The sequence below is a fragment of the Pseudoliparis swirei genome, chromosome 11 (genome assembly GCF_029220125.1).
Source record: "Pseudoliparis swirei isolate HS2019 ecotype Mariana Trench chromosome 11, NWPU_hadal_v1, whole genome shotgun sequence".
Lineage (NCBI taxonomy): Eukaryota > Metazoa > Chordata > Actinopteri > Perciformes > Liparidae > Pseudoliparis > Pseudoliparis swirei.
The window spans coordinates 7352517-7374128 of record NC_079398.1 but is presented as its reverse complement, the minus strand read 5'-3'; the positions used below and the strand labels follow the sequence as shown (position 1 = coordinate 7374128).

Genomic DNA, 21612 nt, shown 5'->3' with positions numbered 1-21612 from the left:
TAGTTATTCATGTGTTTTAGTAGGACGTCGACCCCTGTACTCCCTCCGCTCCCCCCCCCACCCCCTGATCCTCTCCTCCTCCTCTTAACTTGGCAAAGGGTGGAGAGCCGAGGAGAGAAATCATGGAGGCAGGCACGGATCATTAGCTATATTTGTCCCCACTTCCTGCAGAAGATGATGGATCTGGCTAATTACCCCATGTTGCCAAGCCCATCGCGCCCGACAAGCGGCCGCCACCGTGGCGGAAGTCGGTGTGCGCTTGGCGCCAAGCGTAGCCCGATGCTCTGCGCCTCCTCCTTTGTCAAAAGGAGAGGAGAGGCATCTCAGATCTTGTCGTGCGTGCGAGAGTGATTGTTCTGGCAAAAAAAATATTTTCTTAATGACTCACACTTTTCCATCTTCTCTCCTCCTTCTTCTTCTTCTTCTTCCCCTCTACGTAGAGAGATGAGTCTGGAGGAGACGCGGTGAGCTCCCGCTGAGCGTCGGCAGAGCCCCGTGGAAGCAGAGGGCCGGAGCGGAGAGCTGTCTCGACCCCGAACACTTTCAGGTAGCGCAGCGCGCGCCCTTGTTCTGGTCGCGGCGTGTCAGAGACATCCTGTTGCCACATTAAACATTATATGTTCTTTCAATAAACATATTTATACACAGCAACAACAGCAGCGCTGTGAGACGAAAGCTTTGTCCAGCTGTTTACTGACGTCATGTTTAATGAAGAGAGAGAGATACACCAGGCATCTTCTTTGTGTTATATACATGCCGTTTAGACAATTTCGAAAGTATGTTGAAAGTATGTTTATAAATGTCACGAGAATTCACAGCTAGAAAATAGGAGCTAAACTATGCTAACAATGCTAGCTCTCGTGGCAAAGCTATCCTTGTGCCTCATTGCTTTGTGTTATCTCTTTGTTTGGTCTGTTCCAGTCTTACAACGATCAATCTTGTCGAAAACAGACAACACGGCTCAGCTAAAATAGTTTAAATTTACAGTAAAGTAACAACATAAGTGATTCAAACGATAGTTTCTAGTCTTCTTCACTTTCAATAACACATTTTCGCTGCTCCTGAATTTCCTCTTGGGTGTTGATGTCTGTCAATATCGCTTATTTTGAAAATACGGATCCGTATCAGACCAGCGAGGAGGGCAATACGTGGCTGGCATGACCTTCCATAAGCCAATCAGGCGAGGACAGCTTCACTAGTGTATTGCTGCTTATGCTTCAACTCTGTCACAAAACATTTTTGGCAATGGGTGCCCTTTTTTTTGGGTTTGAGCACCTGCCCCTCAAAATGTCTGTGCACGTGCCTGATGTGCCTGATATGCTGCAACAGAATATTAGAATTGAAACAGGACAGAATGTTTGAAGAAGAAGTTTTCAATCAAGAAGCCTCTTTCCCACTGGACAGAAACTCTACTAACACCCGCTTTGGTGGGAAAGCTTACAATCTGCATTCATTCCCCCAAATGACAAATGACAAGTGGCCAGAGTCACACAGCCATGGACGGAAACACGACACACAGGTGGACGATCCCTTCTCCGGCACAGCGCTATGTGATCCACTTTGAAGTGAATATTTATTCACTGAAATTAACGTGGATTTGGACAGTTTATTATTAATTTTTTTAAATAACGAAAAATATATAATTATTAGGTTCACCAAAAAACTCGTCTAAATATCAATTGAAATATCAATTCACAGAGTTCAATGTGAGCCTCAGCGGTCACTTCTTGTCAACGACTGAACTGTAAATCGCACTTTGTTCAAAGTCGACAGAAACCGCCCAAGAAATTAATTTTCATATGTTCAATTCAATTAAGTTCATTTTGTATAGCCCTATATCACAAATTACAAATTTGCCTCGGAGGGATTTACAATCTGTACACATACGACATCGCTGACCTCTGACCTCACATCGGATTAGGTACAACTCAAAAGAAATATAAAAAACCTTTTTACGGGGAAAAAAGTGAAGAAACCTTTAGGAGAGCAAGAGAGGAGGATCCCTCTCCAGGATGGACAGAAGAATAGATGTCATGTGACCAGAAGGAATCATTACAGAGTTACAACACATTCAATGAGTATGTCAGAGGTTATGAATAGTTGGTAGTCGGCATGGACCACGATCCAGACCTCCATGATCCATCAGGCAGATGGAGGCAGAGAGGAGGAGTGGGCGGGGAGCAGCAGGGCCATGGCATCAGACCCAGCCAGGTCCAATGAACCCTATGAGACGTGAAGTCACAAGGACTCCAGAGAGGAAGCAGAGTTAGTAATGTGTGATGGAGAGATGAACATTCATCCATAAGTAGAGAGAGAAGAGGAGAGAGGTGCTCAGTGTATCCTAAAACGTCCCCCAGCAGCCTATATATGTCAATGACTGAACCAGCAACAGATATGAAACAAAGTAACCACCGTAACCTTTCCACAGTTTTTACTAGCGCTGATTTGACATCCCCGGCGTGGGCCGTGATGCACCAGAATATGAAAAGTAAAGGATTACTCTTCTCCCGCGTTTAGAAAAGACACAAATTCGGGCTAATTTATGAGGAAAGAGTTATGCAAGTTTATCTGACCTGGGACGGAAAAATATAATGCAAGGAACAAATCTTCCATTTTCAATCTGAAATTGTTGAAATGACAAGAGACTTCGTAAAGGCCCTCAATCATTTGAACCTCTTTTGTGTGCCAAGTTTCAAATATAGATCCCCTTCAGCCTGAAAGTTTTGATATTAATTATTGGCAGAGGCCCAGATGAAAAGTTTTCCCGAACTGCATGTTCAGTGGAACGGGATCAATTCTTTAATCTGTTGTGATCGCGTTGTATTGACCCTTTGACTGAACTATTAGATTTTAGAAAAGCACCTTGTGGCAGAAGCCAATACAAACCAGTTTTTTGACACAACAGCTCACTTCCTGTGTGGCAGGTTAATTAATTCTGCTCCCCACGCAACCGACGCAGCACGAAGCAGCTTCCCGAGATGGAGATGAAAGGCAATAAATACAAATAGAATCAAGATTTTTACGAAGAGAAGGGTACCAGAACATGATCCACTCACGGTGTGTAACCATCGTTTAGGTAACACACACACACACACACACACACACACACACGCACACAAACTTGCCGTCCTCGCTGCGATCTCTGGACTGGCTGATGATCTCCGGCTATCAACTCTCTCTCTCTCTCTCTCTCTAACCCATGTTTAGAGCCGTCGCCCACCAGAGCCATTCTCCACACAAGTTAGGAATCACTCTCTGGATTTTAAGCCTCTCCCTCGCCCCCCCCCCCCCCCACACACACACACACACACACACACACCTCCCCCCTCTCCCTCTCCGCCGCCCTCCGTGTTAATTCAGATGCTTTTTAGCATCCGTCGGGTGTGTTTACTGTCACGAGATGATGCGCGGCATGAATACATATTCGCAAGGGAAATTTGATAAAACCAAAGTGCAATTTTGGTGCCCCCCCCCCCCACCACACTGTACAGAATACTACATATAATTCAATTCAGTTCAATTCAGTTTATTTGTATAGCCCATTTTCACAAATTACAAATTTGTCTCTGACTGCTTTACAATCTGCACACATAGACATCCCTGCCCCAAAACCTCACATCGGATCAGGAAAAACTCCCAAATAACCCTTCAGGGGGAAAAAAGGGAAGAAAACTACAGGAGAGCAACAGAGGAGGATCCCTCTCCAGGATGGACAGAACAATAGATGTCATGTGTACAGAAGGAATCATTATGCACAAATTAAAATAGAGTAACAACACAATTTAATGTATATATGTGTGTAATCTGTACAATATAATGTGTGTGTGTGTGCTTGTGCATGTGTGCGTGTGTGTGTTTTGTGTGTGTGTGTGTGTGCATGTGTGTGTGTATTTGATTGTATATGTGTGTGTGCATGTGTGTGCGTTTGTGCGTGTGTGTTGTGTGCATTTGTGCTTGTGTGTGTGTGCATGTTGTGTGTATGATATTGTGTGTGTGTGTGTGAGTGTGCATGTATTTGTGTATGTGTGTGTGTGCGTGCATGTGTGTGTAGGTGTGTATTTGTGTGTGCACGTGCATTTGTGTGTCTGTGTGTGTGGGTGTGTGGGTGTGCGCGTGTGAGGGTTTGTGCATGTCTGTGCGTGCGTGTACATGTGTGTGTGTGTGTGTGTGTGTGGGTGTGTGCGTGTGTGTTGTGGCGCCATATGCCTGAAACGCATTCTCCCCAAACTTCAAGGTGAAAACAAAGGGAAACTGATAACGATGTGAATTGTTGTGACAGATGTCTGCGCCCCCCCCCCCTTCCCCCTCCACCCCTCCCCTCCACCCACCCGCCCCCACCCACCAACAAGCTCCACCATGATACACGCGTAACGCTCGTCTTGGTGCGCGTAACAATAATCGGCGCGTCTCTTATCATGTTTCATTCCCGGTGATCCACGATCAAACACGAGCCGCCTCTCCTCATTCCTCTCTGTGTGTAGTGATGAAGACGATGAAGACTCCTCTTCGGGCGCATGGACACTTACATGTATAAGGAAGAGAATCTACATATGTGCTTCTGACTGTAATCCAGACTACCAACACAAACACCAACCCTGTTGCTGTTCCCAATGAGCTTGTTCATCTCCCCGTCATACGCACGTGTTCTCACAGGGCGCCGCATCTCCTCAGAGAATCCCTTTTGGGTCTGTTGGCCCGTTGCATTTGAAATGGGATGCGGCCTTTTCACTTCTGCAGACCTTGTGTGTCCTGGAAGTGGAATCCTCACACAATGTGCTCAACGTGGATTCAAATTCACGGATGCAAATGACCCAACACGGCGAGATCTTCTGTCGCAAACATTTAGAGGCGATGAATGTTTTTTACCTTATTGCCCAACGGCTCTTTGAATTATGCCAACTGAATCCCAGTGGAGGTCACGTGTGAATGAAGTGGTGAATTACATCACAAGTTAAGCACGTCCACCTCGCTCGAGCACTCTTAGCTTCAGGTTTGTACCACAAGACAATACATGGAAATGTGCCTTGTCTTTTTGGTAGGATTTACTAACTATTGCCAGGAATTATGATTATATTTAGGTGACAGATCACAATTAAAAATAAAAGTTGAAACAAGAATGACGCATTCAAACATTTTCTTGTGAAAAGTAATTGACCTCCAAATGAGAAAGATAATCCACTGGGTTTTAAATACATCATTTATTGTATGAAATAACAGATTTTTGTCAACACCCAAAAAAATTATATTCTTTCTGAATATTCTTTCTGAACCAAATATGGAGCTATATGGTTTTCTCTGACAGCAGCACATTTAATCATTCCTGTCGTGTCGGCCTCATCATACACGCCCGCTGCTTCCCGGCCAACCCAAACTGTTGGCGCTCGGCTCAACGTGACTCCGTGGTTATTCATCCAATCCCATAATGACATTGATCCGAAGGTCTAATTGAGACGCGGAGATGCATAGAAGAAGACGGCCTCCTCCTCCTAATCCTCAATAAGCGGGCTAACCTTCATTACTGCCGTGACATTTTCCCGTGAGGTGCTGAGCGGGAGACGGACGATGAGGCCTCTCCGGCATATATGGAAAGACGCCTCTCGGGGTCCAGCGCTCACCAGGAGCCTTGAGGCTGGAGGTCCCCACTTTCACCTATTGTCACACACAGAGAAAAAGTAAAGGTGCCATCTGGAACCGAAAATGGTTCTTCAGAGTGATGCCAGAGAAGAACCATTTTTGGTTCCACAAAGAACCTTTCAAACCAGAGTTCTTTAAAGAACCATTTCCATAAATAGTTCGTCAAATAACCTGTAAATGTGTCTTAAAAAACCTTTCAAAGCAGGGTTCTTTAAAAAACATTTCCTTAAATAGTTCTTCAAAGAACCTATAAAGGTGTCTTAAAAGAAAAAATGGTTCATGATGGTTCTTCGTAGAACCACAAAGCCTTTTAAATAACCATAATTGTTCTCTTTGTACCTTAGTCCTTGGAGTAGATGTTTCTTTTAACATCATTCCGGCAGGTTGAGACTATATACAATTTTCAATATTTAATTTGTAAATATAAAATGTGTATTAATATATGTACTAGGAATGAAAAACCTTGGGAGTCCAGTTTTTATACTCATCCCTTTGTTTGATCTGCTGTGCTCCAGATGTTTCTCCACAGGATATGCATTAATGATGTTAGTTGTAGATCTAGAATACAAATTATATCACCAAAAAAAGTATTTATTTCCAAACAAATGCTGGTGCTGCTGTAGGAAAAGTGTTTTATTTTATTTCTCACAGCAGGAAAAGAAATGGGAGGAACAATGGCCTCCACGGCTTAGCAGAGAAAGAAAAGAGCGCCATACAGAACGGTTTAAATTCATGAAATCAAAATGGAATAGAACATCGAGCCCACGGACTGACGGAGTGATCTCTGGGTACTTCAGTGCAGAAAAAGCAGCAATGAAGAGAAGGAGAGGAAAGTGTTAAATCTCAAAGCGTAGATGATGTGTTTTTAAGCTGGCTGCGGCGTGAGGAACACAGACGGCTACAGCGGGGTGCATCACAAGTCCACTGGCTGTGAGGAGATCTATGGATGGGAAATGGTTTCCGTCCCACTTTAAAGTGGATTGCACATGTTGAATGGAAGCTCTCGCTCTGTTCCAGAGGAGCTTTGATAAATGAGAGGGGGTCGTCTTTACTCTCATAAACTTCACTTAAAATCAAGGTTATACACTCGGCTGGAGTAATTCATTGTTGTTTCCCTTTATTCCTTCTTTTGTGTCCTGAAGAAAGGTTTTTTTTGCATTGCCATGGTAACCACAGTTACATCATATGTACAATATATAGATATAAAGATATAGATATAAATATAAATATAGATATCTATATATATATACTGTATATCGATATCTAAATAAATACTACATATATATACTTTATATATATATGGTACATAGATATATATACAGTATATATATATGTTGATATATATATATATAAAGTATATATATATATATCTTCAGTATATATATACATCTGTATATACTGTGTATACAGTTTATATATATATTTATATATATATACTTTATATATATTTATATATATACAGTATATATATATATATTCAGTATATATATATACATCTATATAAATACTGTATATATTGTTTATATAGTTTGGATTGCCCTTCCCAAAATGCCGTAGGACGTTCCCTTCCTGCGACGCCAATACGATTTACAAGGTCTTCCTCCCTTTCATCATTTTATTTTTCTCTCGTTGAAACATTTATGGGCCTTCATAAAGAAACACACCATTAGGGCTGAGGGGCTCCACAGTACAGTAAGTGTGGTGTTAATAAATCACGTTTAATAAAAAGAGACATCCAAACCCCCCCGTCATAGTCCAAAGCCATGCAGGCATGAATATTTAGGGGCAACCTGGAAATAATAGAGTAACGTTCAGGCACCCTCGACAATTTATGATGTGTTGTTGTCGGGACGGGCCTACCTTTGGAGGTAGAGAGAGAGAGGTAGAGAAACAGAGAGAGACAGAAGATGATGCTTATAATATATAAATAAACTTTACTTCCTTTACTTGAACCATGCACCTGCAGTGCGTGTGTGAAACGACCAATGGAGGGTTAACACACATTCATGAATGAGGGCATTAGCGGACGGACCGATGGATGGAGAGAATAATGACTGACAAGTACAGTACATGTTATGCATCATTTCAATATGGCAATTTATGAAGATGGAATAAATTATGTTGCAACACATTCTTACTCCCACCTTGTCAAAACACTGCTGCTGCCCCCCTGGAGTCAGTTATGGACACTCTAGGGGGGCGTGTCTGACTATAGGGGGCGTGTCTGACTATAGGGAGCATGCCTGACTGTAGGGGGGTGTGTCTGATTCCGCTTGTCGGGCACACATTGCCATTGGTAAATGTACTTAGATCGTAAAATCACCGTGCTCAGTGCGTAACTAACCTTCGTAAAATATGGTATTAATGTAACAATGAAGGTAGAAATTGTTGCAGAATGTGGCAAAGCCTTCAGGGGGTGGGGGGGGGGGGGGGGTATGAGAGAGAACCAACATCAAGTAATATAAGTTTAACGACCCCGAGATATAGTTTGAGAATTGTAAAGGACACAGATTCATTAGCTACGTGTTTAGTAAAATGAACCAAAATCATCTTTAAGAAAAGTTCTCATGGGTGAAGCTCTTATGGTTATGTAATGAATTGTCTCTATCAAATGACCAAGAAATGCCAAAATAAGTCATCTTAAGCGCAAAAGATAGAAAATATTTCTCTTTGTTCTGATAATAAACTAATTATTCTATCTACGCCAATAATGAGTCTTTGCATAATTTCTATTAGTTTTGCAAAATACTGAAATACTGTGTCCACCTTTCCCATTTTAAACAGCTCTAAACTAAATATTGACTTTTGATTGAAGACCTGCGTTTGTATAGGAGCACTTATGGTCCGTGGTTACAGCTCATGAAGCGTTGCCTCAGTGTTCCAGACGTCAGGTGTGAGTCGTGTTTGACAAACAGAGGCAACGATTATGGATTTGAAGGAACACAAATCCAAATTAATGCTAATTTCTCCTGGCTGTCTGTCGTGGTGTCTAACAGCTCGTTTGTTCCTCCTCTGCAGATGGAGGTGGATGCAGACGATAAGCGCCATCGAACACGCTCCAAAGGTATGTGCACACACACACACACACACACACAGCAGCAGCAGCAGCACTGTCATTCAGGGTGACCTTCACCCCAACACAAACACACATGCACAGACACAAGCACACCCACTGTACACACACTTTACACACACCGCTGCACAAATCCCAGACTGTCACACTTGAGTTGCCTCTTTTCACTGCTCTCTCTCTCTCTCTCTCTCTCTCTCTCTCTCTCTCTCTCTCTATTTGGATATAACTTGCAGAAACAGAAGTCCACATTTTAAACTGTTCAAAATGAAACATCTGCCATGGTGACATCTGATCCTGCAGAACGATACAAAGTGCAGAACAACAAACAACAGGTAGCGCTCAGTCTCAGCTGATCAACCTGTGACACCTTTTAACTGTTTACTGTTTGTGCCTCCGGGTTAGCGGTGGCCACACGCATTATGGTTTGTATGTCCACATACATATAGAAATACATATACTTACATAAATATATACATACATACACATACATACATAAATACATGCAGACATACATAAATACATACACATACATACATACATAATTAGATACATACATCAATACATACATAACCACATACATACATACATAATTATATACATATATACATACATAAATACATACATCAATAGATACATACACACATAAATACATACATAAATACATACATACATAAATACATACACAAATACATACATATATACATACATATATACATACATAAATACATACATATATACATACATATATACATACACACATACATATATACATACATAAATACATACATACATACATATATACATACATAAATACATACATACATAAATACATATTTATGTCCGTCTGTCCGTCCGGTCCATACTCGAGGAAGAACTGCAGAGGTCAAAGGTGACTGCGACCTCACCACTGGGTTAGGCTTTCTCTTGACATTGAAACACAGCAGTAACACACAGAGGTCTGGACTGGAGTCACCGTGACTCACAACTTCACTTCAAAGGAGACCGTTGTAATTATCAGAGAAATACTCTTTGATTCAGAAGAAATGAAGACAAATCCAACCTTGTATGAAGTGTTTTTGTATTATTCTATTTAGTTGAATGAATATCAATAATTAAATTGACTGTTGTGCTTTTTAAACTGATTAGAGGACTTAGCTAGACTGAAACCTGGTGGGAGGGGGACTTGACTCTGGACTTGATGGCCTGGGACTTGACCATGGAAAAAAGGACTTGGGACGTTTACTTGATGCTTGGACCAAATGAATCGAGTCACATGTCAAAGCCCAAAACCTTCACATGCTCTCGCTTTCAGTCAGTTCCGCACTGGATATTAGAAGGAGAACATTAGGGTTTTTTTAGCTTTTAGAGACATTTGATGACACCTAAAACTAAAAGAAAGAGCGAAAAGGTTCAAGTGTCTTCATCGCACTCAGCCCCCCTCCACCCCATCCTCCTTGTCGGTCCTCTCTCTTTCAAAGCATCTAAATGGAGGACCCGTTCTTTATCAGAGGACCCTCTTGATGCATATTTAATTCCCTTCGACTGCAGAAAGTGTTGAACATCTTTGACTGAGCGTAGAACGAGGTGGCCACCGTTACTCCGACATTGCGTGGATCGAGCTCTGCGTGGCGGCGGCCAGGACCACGAGGCCCTCTTTGATTGATCCAAACATATATTTTATATAGCCCAATATCACAACTTACGAATGTGCCTCAATGGGCTTTACATGCTGTACACGTTCAACATCGCTGACCTTTGACCTCACATCGGATCAGGAAAAACTCCTGAGAAATAGAATAAAACCTTTCAGGGGTAAAAAAGTGAAGAAACCGTTTAGGAGAGCAACAGAGGAGGATCCCTCTCTAGTTTGGACAGAAGCAATAGATGTCATGTGACCAGAAGGAATCATTACACAGTTACAACACATTCAATGAGTATGACAGACTCGACTCACCGGTTCCTCTGCTTGTCGGCCAACGCGTGGCCGGGGGACCGGCACCGCCATCATCTTCTGGGTCCACTGGACGTTTGTCTTTCAAAAGGACTAATATCACACAACTGACACCGCAAATATTTGTATCAACCAATCAAGTGGTTTGGATTGGACACTTTATAAACGTACACTTTAGTGTAGTACAGCTCGCGGAGGCTCCAGTAGTCCAAACTGAAACGGCTAACTTTATTATACCCTCAACCTTGACAAAGGTAGCGCAGACCAGATTAACTCTTTCCATTCATACCTTTCACAATAAAAGCCTGAAATGTATACACTGTAACTGTTTACCAGAGGGAGTTAGGGCACTCATAAAATATCTTACAGTAGTTGAGCTCAGACAGAGTGTCAGACGCTGGTAGTTGGTTTTCTGCCTGTAAAACGTTGTAATTATCATCGCTGTCAGCTCTGATGCGAAACATTTATCGACGGGAATTTCCAAATTTTGTGTTGTTCTTCACGTCACATGAAAAGTCTTCAGCTCACCAGGGTATAAAAGCTGCAGAAGAACATGTAACAGTTTGTGGAAACAAAACAAAGAGCATAAAAAGAACAACAATCAACTAGAAAACATCGTAGACTGGTAAAAAGAAAATGACAAATATTATACGATTTCACAAACAATATTTAAAAGAAAACTGCAACAATATATACACTGCTAGTCCTTTTCAGTAAAGTAATCCAGGTGGATTTAGACAGTTACAAAATGAACATACTAATAATTTCTTTTTTTTCCGTAGCAGTCAATCCTCTAATCGCCTAACAATCCATGAACACTGAAAAAAACATGAACACAAATAGTGTATCAGCATTTGTTTGATAAACATTGTTCAGATTATGGTTACACACGATAGTGAGAATAAATTTATAAAAGAAATGCAAAATGCAGGCAGGATCTCTTTTCTTTTATAGTCATCAACAGAAGGCAAAGATATCTTCTCAATTTAACATATGTATTGTTTGTCACATAAAAACACTCCATTTCTACATCTGACTGAGTTTAAAGTGTTCCACCGGAATACTTTATTTTATGGTAAACCTACACAGATCCATAAATCTCAGCAGGTTCCTTTTCATGTGTTATACAAAGAGCCTCTGGATTAAGCATGCACAGGTTAGTTTCATAATCTCTCTCTCTCTCTCTCTCTCTCTCTCTGTCTGACTGTCTCGCTCTCGCTCTTTTTCTCTTTCTCTGCCACTGTCTTTCTCTCATAGTGCCTGTGGATCCAGCATTAACACAGCTGTTCAGGTCAGTGGGATCGAAAAAGTGACACACAATCACACACACGCACACAGACACACACACCTACACACACACACACACACACTACAGTAGCCTGTGGTCTTAGTTGTGAGGTAGAGACAGTCAAACGGTTCCTTCCACCTGCCCTGAATGTCGGCAGCAAGTGAGCCCTGACTCTCTCTCTCTCTCTCCCTATCTCGCTCTCTCTACCTCTCCTATCTCTACCTCTCTCTTCCTCGCTCTACCTCTCCTCTCTCTACCTCTCTCTACCTCTCTCTCCCTCTCACTCTCTCTACCTCTCTCTCCCTCTCTCTCTCTCCTTCAATGTTACAACAGACGATATCAGCAAAAAAGAAACAAAACGCACGATTCTTCCCGTTAGTTGTTAGATGAAATATTAAAATCAGAGAGTTTTCTCATCGTTTAGCCGTCCAACTAGACAAGCTAAATAATTCAGTTTTTTGTCTTGTGTCTTTGATGATATTTAGCGTGATGGACCATTATCAATTCATTAGCCATGCAGCACAACACTGTCTCCGCCTTTAGCCTTGGGGTTCTCGTTGAGAGGGTGTTTTGAAGAGGTATTGTCATTTTTTGAAGGAACGCACCGACTTGAGTGTTTAAGCTGAATTTTCACCTTTCTACGGAATCATACACTGTAAAATGTAATAGTAAAGTTTAGTTAAAAAAATTAGTGAGCTTTACTCATTTCTGCTTACTTTGTTGACCTTACTTTAAGAAACTTAGTAAAGAACACTTTTTGGTGAGTAAAGTTATTAAACTTATTATCTCAAGTAAGCTTTACTTTAAAAAAATGAGTGAGGCGGACTCGGAAGAAACTCGGGCGCACTCGGCAGCACTCGGCTCGAATACGCATGTGCAGTCGACCACTGAAGACGTTCTTTGCTCGAGACGGATTGGCGGCAGCGAGAAGGCAGTGCAGGTGTGCGAGTTACTTTCAGGTAAGTTTCAGCATCTCAATAACGTTTTGCCGTTCATGTCCGAAGTAAACATCGTCGTATCTTCGCCATATTGTTCATATGTATATTCGTAGTTGAATGTTAACTTTACGAAGCGTTTAATGTAAGCTAGCTAGACCGTCAAAACAAACGAGTCACAATGTTAATGGCGGACATCGTCGTGGCTGTCTCACTCGTGTGCATTAACGCAGCACTACGGGAGTCACACAACGCTACTGTCACTGAGTTAAGAGTGAATGCAATGTCAGGTTGAATGTAACTATAATGTAATGGTACTACTTTATAGACATGTGGAGTGATACGAAGGCATGTGTGAGCAGAGGGGGGGCGTGTACAGTCGTCAGTCCGCTCTTGGAGTTACCCGAATCCAGTCAGTCACGGTGTTATGTATGGTTAAGCTAATAAAGATACTTGGAGATACAACGGGCTCAAAACCCTATTATTCCATAACACTACAGTAACGAGGAATAATTCAACCACAACCGTATGATGGAGAACTTCTCGGCCACAGCGAATGTGGTACAACGTTTTTTTATTTTTTACTTGAACATCATTTCTTATTTTGTGATATTTAATGGAAATGACATCCATTATAACCAATAGCAAGTTTGAAACTAACCTCCCTGCCAACCTCCCTACAGACTATTTATGACTTCAATCTATCTATCTATCTATATCTAGGATAAGCATTTGTAATCATATTTGTCTGTGAAATCTTCCATTAAACTGATGGCTTTTAGCCGTAAAATGCATCTTGACGAGGAGTTATTTGCAGTTTGACTAATTGCTTTTGTTGTTTCTTTTGTAGGCTTTGAAAAACCTGGCAATGAATTGTAAGTATTGCTTATTTTCTTCTACACACTACTGCATAACACATGGAAGCGTTGCCAGATTGAGTCCATGTCTTCAGAGTGTCTCCTGTGACGACCATGAAGGAACGATGAGGGGAGCTGATGTAATCTGTTCAATCTAGAAGCCACTAGTTTTCTGCCCAGTGTGATGTAGTATGTTGTAATGTGTTTACTGTAGGTCTAATATGACTACATCTTAATTTATTTCTCTTTCCGTTAGATTCTGGCTGAGTTCTGTCGCTTATCAAGCAAAAATCTGAGTTGCAATCAGAGTTCTTCAAAGATCTCGACAAATATACTCCTCGCTTCCTGGAGAAGTTCAAAACCCAGAGGGGGAAAGTGTCGGACAGAAACTTGAATATCTGCAACAAGTCACACCTGGGGTAAGTTTCTCAAGCAGTCATTTTTCTTTATGTGGTTAATAAAGTAGTGTCACAGCATTGCATGCAGAGCTGTCAAATGATTGTCCTTTAACACTTGTGAATTGTGTGTGTTTAAAATGTTTTTTTAGAGTACAGATGTGACTGGGAGGTGAACAGCAGTCCTCCGTAGCTCTCCCTTCATCCTTGGAGATGACAACGCAGACTTCTTCAAGAATTTGTAAGTAGACTTTAGTCAAAATTATTTAATTCCACACCACAGGATGCCCAATCTATCTCATGTGTTCTGCCTGTTAATCTTTTGTTATTGGCTACTTCTCTTCCAATCAGTGCTTCTACTTTTTGATTCACTTATCCCTGATTGGGGCCCTTTAGTGGGATCTCCGTCTTTCCAGTCAGGTCCAGTTGCAGCTCTCTAGTCGCCCATTCAAAACCCAAAGGCCTTCAAAATAAAAATTACAAATCATATCACACCTAAATGGGCATCTGTACACCTTCACATGTCTGCATGATGGTAGAGGGGTTCTACTAATATCTCCTGTTACCAAAAATGGGTTTTCACTTGTAACATTATCGCTATTTCTTTGTTGCTTTTGGGCAATATGCTCGCTCTCCTGCCACAGGAGGTTCAGGAGCAGCCAATATGATGCAGGTGTGACGGCTGAAGATGGTAGGTACCTGTTCAGCCTCCTGTGGTAGGAGCACATTTCCCAGAAGCAGCAGTGACAAAGAAATGTGGATGTTTACCACGAATATGGTTGGTTGCCCACGTATTAAATGTTGGTGATTCTTTATTGAAGGTGTGAGTTTAGGATGGCATGAAGCTTCGACTTGACCCTATGGAAACACAGCAGATGCCACCAAAGGGTCCTGATCGGGGCGTGTTGTGATGCAACTGCATCGACCTGTTCTCAGGCCCTTCTACATTCTGTTTTTTACATTTGCTCTATTATTGTTGTTCCATTCAAATATCCCTATTTGTAAATATGATAATTCATATTCTTTATTATTAGCTTTTGCAATCATTCAGTGAATCACATGATCAATGAATTAATCATCGCACTCACTCCTGAGAATCTTTCACTTGATTATCTAATAATATCAGAATCCAGGTAACCATTGTGTGTTCTACCATAGAAATGCAATGTGAAATTTGACATGTAATTGTGTTTTTTATGCTGCTCTTGTTATTAGGACTCTGATGACCTTCTGGACGTGTCCCACGCCTCCATTGGGACCCTGACAGTGCTGAAGACATCGTGGCCTCCTCACTCGCTGAACCTGGAGTCTACAGCTACTGCCATCGTTTTGGGATCAACAGTCGTGATGGGTGACCGTGATAATCTTCCCCGTGCCGTGTGGCTACTCTTCGGACTTATTTACCCCTGAATTCGGAGTATCCTCAACGAGTGAGGAACACCTTCTGAATTTATTCATAGAGTGCTTCTCACTTGGACCAAAAACCCGAAAATACAATCACTCAAAAATCTACTGATGCCATAAGGGACTGTGTTCATGATGTGCAGTCAGGCCCGAGAACTTCACCCTTCTATCTCCAATTGAACTCTTTTCTAGAAAATGTCTGTTTTTGTTGTTTTTCTGTCGTGAAATTTAGCAAATGCCGAAAACGCTGTGTTCATCATATTTCTGCGTTACAAAACCTAATCTGGCAACATGTTCAGCGTTTTAAGCACGTTGTTTGAGTTTTAAAACATGTGTTTTTCTTCTAAATAAACGTTGTCTTCCATTGTAACTGTTCTCCTTCTTTTGTTTCAACAACTTACAGTTTTTAGTTCAGCTTACTTGATCATTTTAAGGCAATCGGTTTCCTCACTATTTCTAAGTAATGGGATCTCATTGACTAGTAAAGTTAACTAGTTCTTATTAGTACTGTTTACTTAATATAACTTGGATCTTTTAAGTTGTCTTTTAAGTTAACCTAGTAACTAATAATTGTTAAGTTAACTATACTAATGTTTACTGCAATTACATGAGTTGCCTAAACTTAGTTTCTTTTAGCTTTAAGAACTTAAAATTATTGAGCTACTTTACTTAGAAATGTTGAGGCAATCGGTTTCCTCACCTTTTTCAAGTAAAGTCAACTTATTACATACTTAAAGATTTTTAAGTTACCTTCACTCGTATCTTTTAAGTTGTCTGAACTGACATATTATGAGTTGACTTAACTTATGTTTACTCCAATTACATCAGTTGCCGAAACTCATTTATTTTTAGTTTTAAGAACTTAAAATTATTGAGCTACTTTACTTAGACATTTTGAGGCAATCGGTTTCCTCACCTTTTTCAAGTAAAGTCAACTTATTACATTTTACAGTGTATCGAGATGAAATCATATATTGAGACAACGTGATGCGCCATTACGTTGTTTGAATTGATCATAACAAGTCCGCTCAGATGTCTCAGAACATCTGAAATGACTGAATTCACATGCATGTACACAAAGTCAGTGTGTAGCTCTCAATATGAATATATGATATGGATTTTTCTTTTCCCTTTAAATTTACTTGAACCTAAAATGTAGATTTTGAGAAATGACGCAGTACTTTTTATTAAGTCACACAAGAGTATTCAAGATAGACTTTGCCGTGTGGTTATTTCATATCGACTGTTTTTATTGACATACCAGAAAGCATTACCTATACAATAAAGACATAAATACATTATTATTTTAATACGTTTTTTTTAGCATGAACTCCAACATGGAGTCAGGCCTCACTGGTTCCAGTGTTGTGTGGGTTCAGATAGAATCCTCCATTGAGTTGTGTCAGTGTGCAGTTATAAGATGTGCGTTGGGTGAAAGTAACGAGACGTATGCTTCATTATGACCGGCATGTACTGGGAAAGGTGTTGTGTAGGGCGAGGTTTGGACCCAAACGCAGCAGGCAGAGTTTCAAAATAAAAAGGTTTTTTTTAATTGTTCACTGAGCAGAACAGGGCTCTCAAGTCTCACGCATTGAGCGTGAGACTCACGCATTTCGGTCTTATCTCACGCACTCCCGCCACACATCGAATTCCTCACGCTGAAAAAACCTCTCGGCTATTTAATGGTTGAATGCAGGGGTGCTCAATACGCCGATCGATTGTTCCACTGCAGAGCTCCGACGCCGGTCTGCGCGCATTGGGATGGAGCAAAAAAATAGTCACTACAGCTGGGCCACACGGAGAATATCCAATATCATGCTATTCGTGTCTATTGATGCTTTCACGAAATATTTACACAAAGAGATGTTTGATAAATAATCCTCGGTAATGAGGATTTAATAACTAAATGGATTAAGGCAAATAATAGAACAGCTAACAGACTGGAATGACCCCATCACTTGATTGTAACGCAGCCTTTAACACTTGAAACACTTAATTCAATCTCATATCACGATATCGCTATATTGCTAAACTTTGTCACACAATAATAGTGTGTAATACAGTTTCAGGCCTTTAACTTATCAAGGATAAAAGCTGAGTAGTCTGGGGCTATTTCCTGGAAGCAATCCTGCTCAACAGAAAATATGTGTTTGTCTATTTCTGTGTTTGTAAGAAACAGTATCTGGTTCTCCTGCATCCGTGCACAATGCTGAGGGTCTTCTCGACTGAGGGGGGTCGAAACGATGCACAACCCCCAAGTCCATCAGAAATAGCCATCCCAGAAGCCCCGGCAGCCCTAATGGAGCCCTCACACTGGCTTATTGACTTATGTTCCACAGCCTCTTGGGAGGAAGAGGAGCCCAAAGGATCTCACTGCAGTTCATTAATGTTAGCCACTCAGTCCGGTTGCACTTCTGAATTTTTACACACACACACACACACACACACACACACACACACACACACACACATACATATATATATATTTTTGTAAAAATTATTATTTGGTGTACACCGTATATAACCTGGATCCAGCGGTGGCTGTGTCCGTGTCCTCTGCTTGTCTTTGCCAGTTGTTTCCACCCCAGCTATGTGTGTGTTTTTCACTTCGTCCTTGGCCGTGCGGCAGGGGGCGGTTAAGATAAGGGTTCCTGCCTACCTATTTATCAATACAATATTATTCCACCTGGAAGATTACTGTGTAGCCTTTAGCTGATATTCATGGATAGTACAAGGTGTACTCTCCCTCCTCAGTCTCCTCAATCCTTCATCCCGCTCCAATGTCTCTGCCTCCCCTTTCCCCCATTTTCCATCGTTCTCGCCTCCCTCTCTCTCTCTCCCTCCCCCCCTCTCACTCTGCTGCCGCCTGAAGATAGTAATTAATCAGGGGATCGATTTGAAGCCTATCTCCAGGCCGAAGCGTCTATAATGTCGATGATGCCGCTCGATTGGCCCACACACACACCCCCCCGGAGAGCTGACGGTCTTCAGGACGAACACGCTTGACTTTGCATGCGGCGGCCCAGTCGGTGTCAGATGGGGCGCCGCCGCCATGTGATGTGCGCGCGTGTTTTTAATGTACTCGGCCTACTCTTGTGCAGCCGTGTAACGCGCGTGGGTGTCGGGAGTGACGGAGTGAATGAGAGTCTCAGTACTCTGCTGGAGGAAGGTGGACAAGCTGTGATAGGTTATAGGTTCTTAGCTTCTCCGTTCAGGGATCTGTGAGAGACAGGTGTGTGATGGTCAAGCAAAAGCATTCTTCATGCATGATGAGTGGATGTCATTTTTTGGAGATTAGACAGAAGGGTGGTTTTTCTAGTTCTTCCTATTAATGTATCTGAAGCTGTCATTTGAAGGTTTTTCTTTGGGCTGGATTCACACACACACATGGACACACTGTGGAGGCAACTTAGCACTGTCGCTATGGTTATGGTGAGAGTGTACATTATTTATGTATTTATTTATGTCACTATCACAACGCGGCGACAGATATTGCAATACTTTCATTCGTGAAAGTGTTGCAATCATTGGTAAACGTGCAGCATTACAAATTCTGTGTCTAAAAAAGCTAAATACTGTGTTACAGTTTGTCTCCATTGTGTACAGACAAATAAATGGAACTACGCATACACAAATATCATGTCAGTAAGGAAACTGAAGCACAGATACTTTGTTTTCACTTGGAATCTTGGAATCAATCAGGACTGAAAACTTAACGATTACCACTTCAAGAACCTTTTCATGTAAAAAGAAAAACAGCGGCGGGCACGTTCAGAGCGGCGTGACTCGTGGACTCCAGGGGAGTGAAGAAGAGTTCGGTATAGTTAGAGCATGCAGCATCCAACAGCTAAAGTGAAGCGCAGTCAATGAGCCGCGGCCTGTAAAGACCCGCTGCAGACCACACGCTCCACCCCCCTGCACAGAGAAGCTTTTATTCAAAGCTTATCGATGTTAAGCGTGTCCCATTTCCAAATGAGGGGGACTACGTGGATCCCGAGATTCTTTTCTTTCTGGAGGTGCAGGTTTGACGACGTGAGGGCAGAAGCACTTTAGAGGTGGCGTCCACGCGTCATCAGAGCTGCGTCTGCGTCACGAAAGCAGACACGCGGGATATAAAAAACGTGGAAGGTAAAGGCGACCGCTCTCCTTTCAAAGCACCAATGAACTGGTTGAATTTCTTTTATGAAAAAGAAAAAAGAAAATAAATGAAGATAGCTTTAACAGGGAGGACCCCCGTCTCAATAAAGCTCATCGTGGTTTTCATACGCAACGGTGGGGTGGGGGAGGGGCTGTGCTAGACCGAGAGCTCGCAGCATAAACATTCCCCTCCACATCTCTTTTTTTGTGTCATTTGCATATTTACAGTCTGCCATGCTAATCGTGTTTATCGGGGTGTATAAGCGCTGCGCATGAGCTCAATAGGGGAGGAGAGCTTTGTGCCAGAGACTGCATGGTAGAGGCACTGAGATCCCCCACCCCTACCCTCCCCCACCATTTCTGGAAATAGATGTCTCCTCCTGCAGTAATCCAATTTCAAAAAGACAAAAAAGAGCCATCTTATGTAACTGGGACAGCACGGGATTTTGCTAATTATTGTGTTAATGCACAGCGAAGAATTCCCCTGATTTTGAACCACGGCCACGATTTGTGTAGATACTTTTGTGCAGTTGCACTTCTTACACTATTGCATCATCAGAGAGCACTGAATGCATCATTATGCAAGCTGAGGGATGTCTGGCTGGCGGGAATATACGGTATTTGTCCACTTGACTGCACAAACTCTGAAAAAAAGAAGAAAGAAAAAAACCCGAGAAATAAAATGACACCAGATGTAAAAAGCTATCAATATGTAAAGGTGTTGGAGGTTGGTGTCTCAGTGCCTGAGGCTGGCTTCGCAAAGGTAAACTATTCACTCCCTTATTTGCATTAATCAAAAAACGTCTTAGGAAACCAAATCCAGATTTGCACGATTTCACCTTGAGCAAGCGCCGTTCGTTGTCGGCCCCGGTGTGCTTTTTTGCACTGAAGTGTTGAGAACAGTTAAGTAAGGTGGATGACAGCTAAAGCCCCTCATTTTTTTGTCAGAGTCCCGCTTTCACACAAAAGACATACGGTTGAGCTCTCGTCGCCGACCGGCCGGACGAGAGAGGCGTCGCGTCAGAGCTGAAACACGGCCGAACAGGAAGCCATCGACTTCATGAAACACCTTCATTATTCAACAGAAATGTGGAATGTGACGTGAGCGTGTTGGTGAATCCTTTGGTGTCGCTCCCAATCGCACACACACACACACACACACACTGCCCCCCCCCCCCCCCATTCCCTTTGTCTCAGCTACATTGAACACTTGCTCTCCCGTGGTGCTCTCCCTCATCCGTATTACTGGCCATTCTCCTCAGTGGTAGAATGAGTGAGATCGTTCCATGTTATAATTACTTGCCCTTGTCTACTCGAGGTCGAGCCCCCCCTCCCCCAACCCCCCCCCCCCCCCCTGCAGAGCCTGTATGCCCACTGGTCTGAGCGCCTGCAGCCATTCTGCCGACTGGCCGCTGGCATATCGATCTGGCCAGCACGAGAACCAAAAGTGTCTTTTCGCTCGGCGTCTATGTCTAATACGACACACACAGACACACACACACACATTAACCAACCGTGCATGGCAAATAATTAAAGACGTCTAATAGAAACATGAGGATATCAGTTCATCGGCACGCCTGAGACTCCTTCCTATCTCACTCACGCCTCTCTTCCTTCCTCTTCTGCTCCTTCTTCCTGCCTCTTTTCAGATCCCCTTTCCGCACTAACACGCCTTCTCTCCCTTCCTTGCTCCTTCCCTTCCTTGCTCCTTCCTTCCTTCCTTCCTCTTCCTCCCTACTCCTCCCATCTCTCTCGGCTGTCTCTGGCAGCGCTAATTCCCTCTTCAGATGGTGCGGCGGCTCATTTGCATACTTATCAAAGTGTTTGGGCTATCCGACAGAAGCTGTAGGAAGGTTGGGTCATTAATATGTTAATTACCCCCACCTTCCTTTTTTTCTTCTCCCCACTAGCCTTTAGACGGCGGCACACCATCCACGG

At 42.3% G+C, this 21612-nt stretch overlaps 1 protein-coding gene and 1 long non-coding RNA gene across 5 annotated transcripts in view; both read left to right on the top strand.

Moving 5' to 3' along the window:
• The first annotated feature begins 7182 nt into the window (after nt 1-7182).
• The window catches only part of myt1lb (myelin transcription factor 1-like, b), a 92475-nt gene continuing 78045 nt past the window's right edge, over nt 7183-21612 (top strand). Inside the window, exons 1-3 of the mRNA XM_056426714.1 lie at nt 7183-7187; nt 9008-9039; nt 11916-11949. Of these exons, the coding sequence (XP_056282689.1) occupies nt 7183-7187; nt 9008-9039; nt 11916-11949 (71 nt within the window). The remainder of the gene's footprint in view (nt 7188-9007; nt 9040-11915; nt 11950-21612) is intronic.
• Nucleotides 12829-15907, top strand: LOC130201523 (uncharacterized). 4 transcript variants are annotated; one of them, XR_008833200.1, is made up of 6 exons: nt 12829-12905; nt 13732-13756; nt 13995-14157; nt 14286-14374; nt 14778-14824; nt 14955-15342. It is a non-coding gene; the product is annotated as an uncharacterized LOC130201523 (long non-coding RNA). The 4 variants fall into 4 exon arrangements; XR_008833197.1 differs by lacking the exons at nt 14778-14824; nt 14955-15342 and adding an exon at nt 15349-15907; XR_008833198.1 differs by lacking the exon at nt 14778-14824.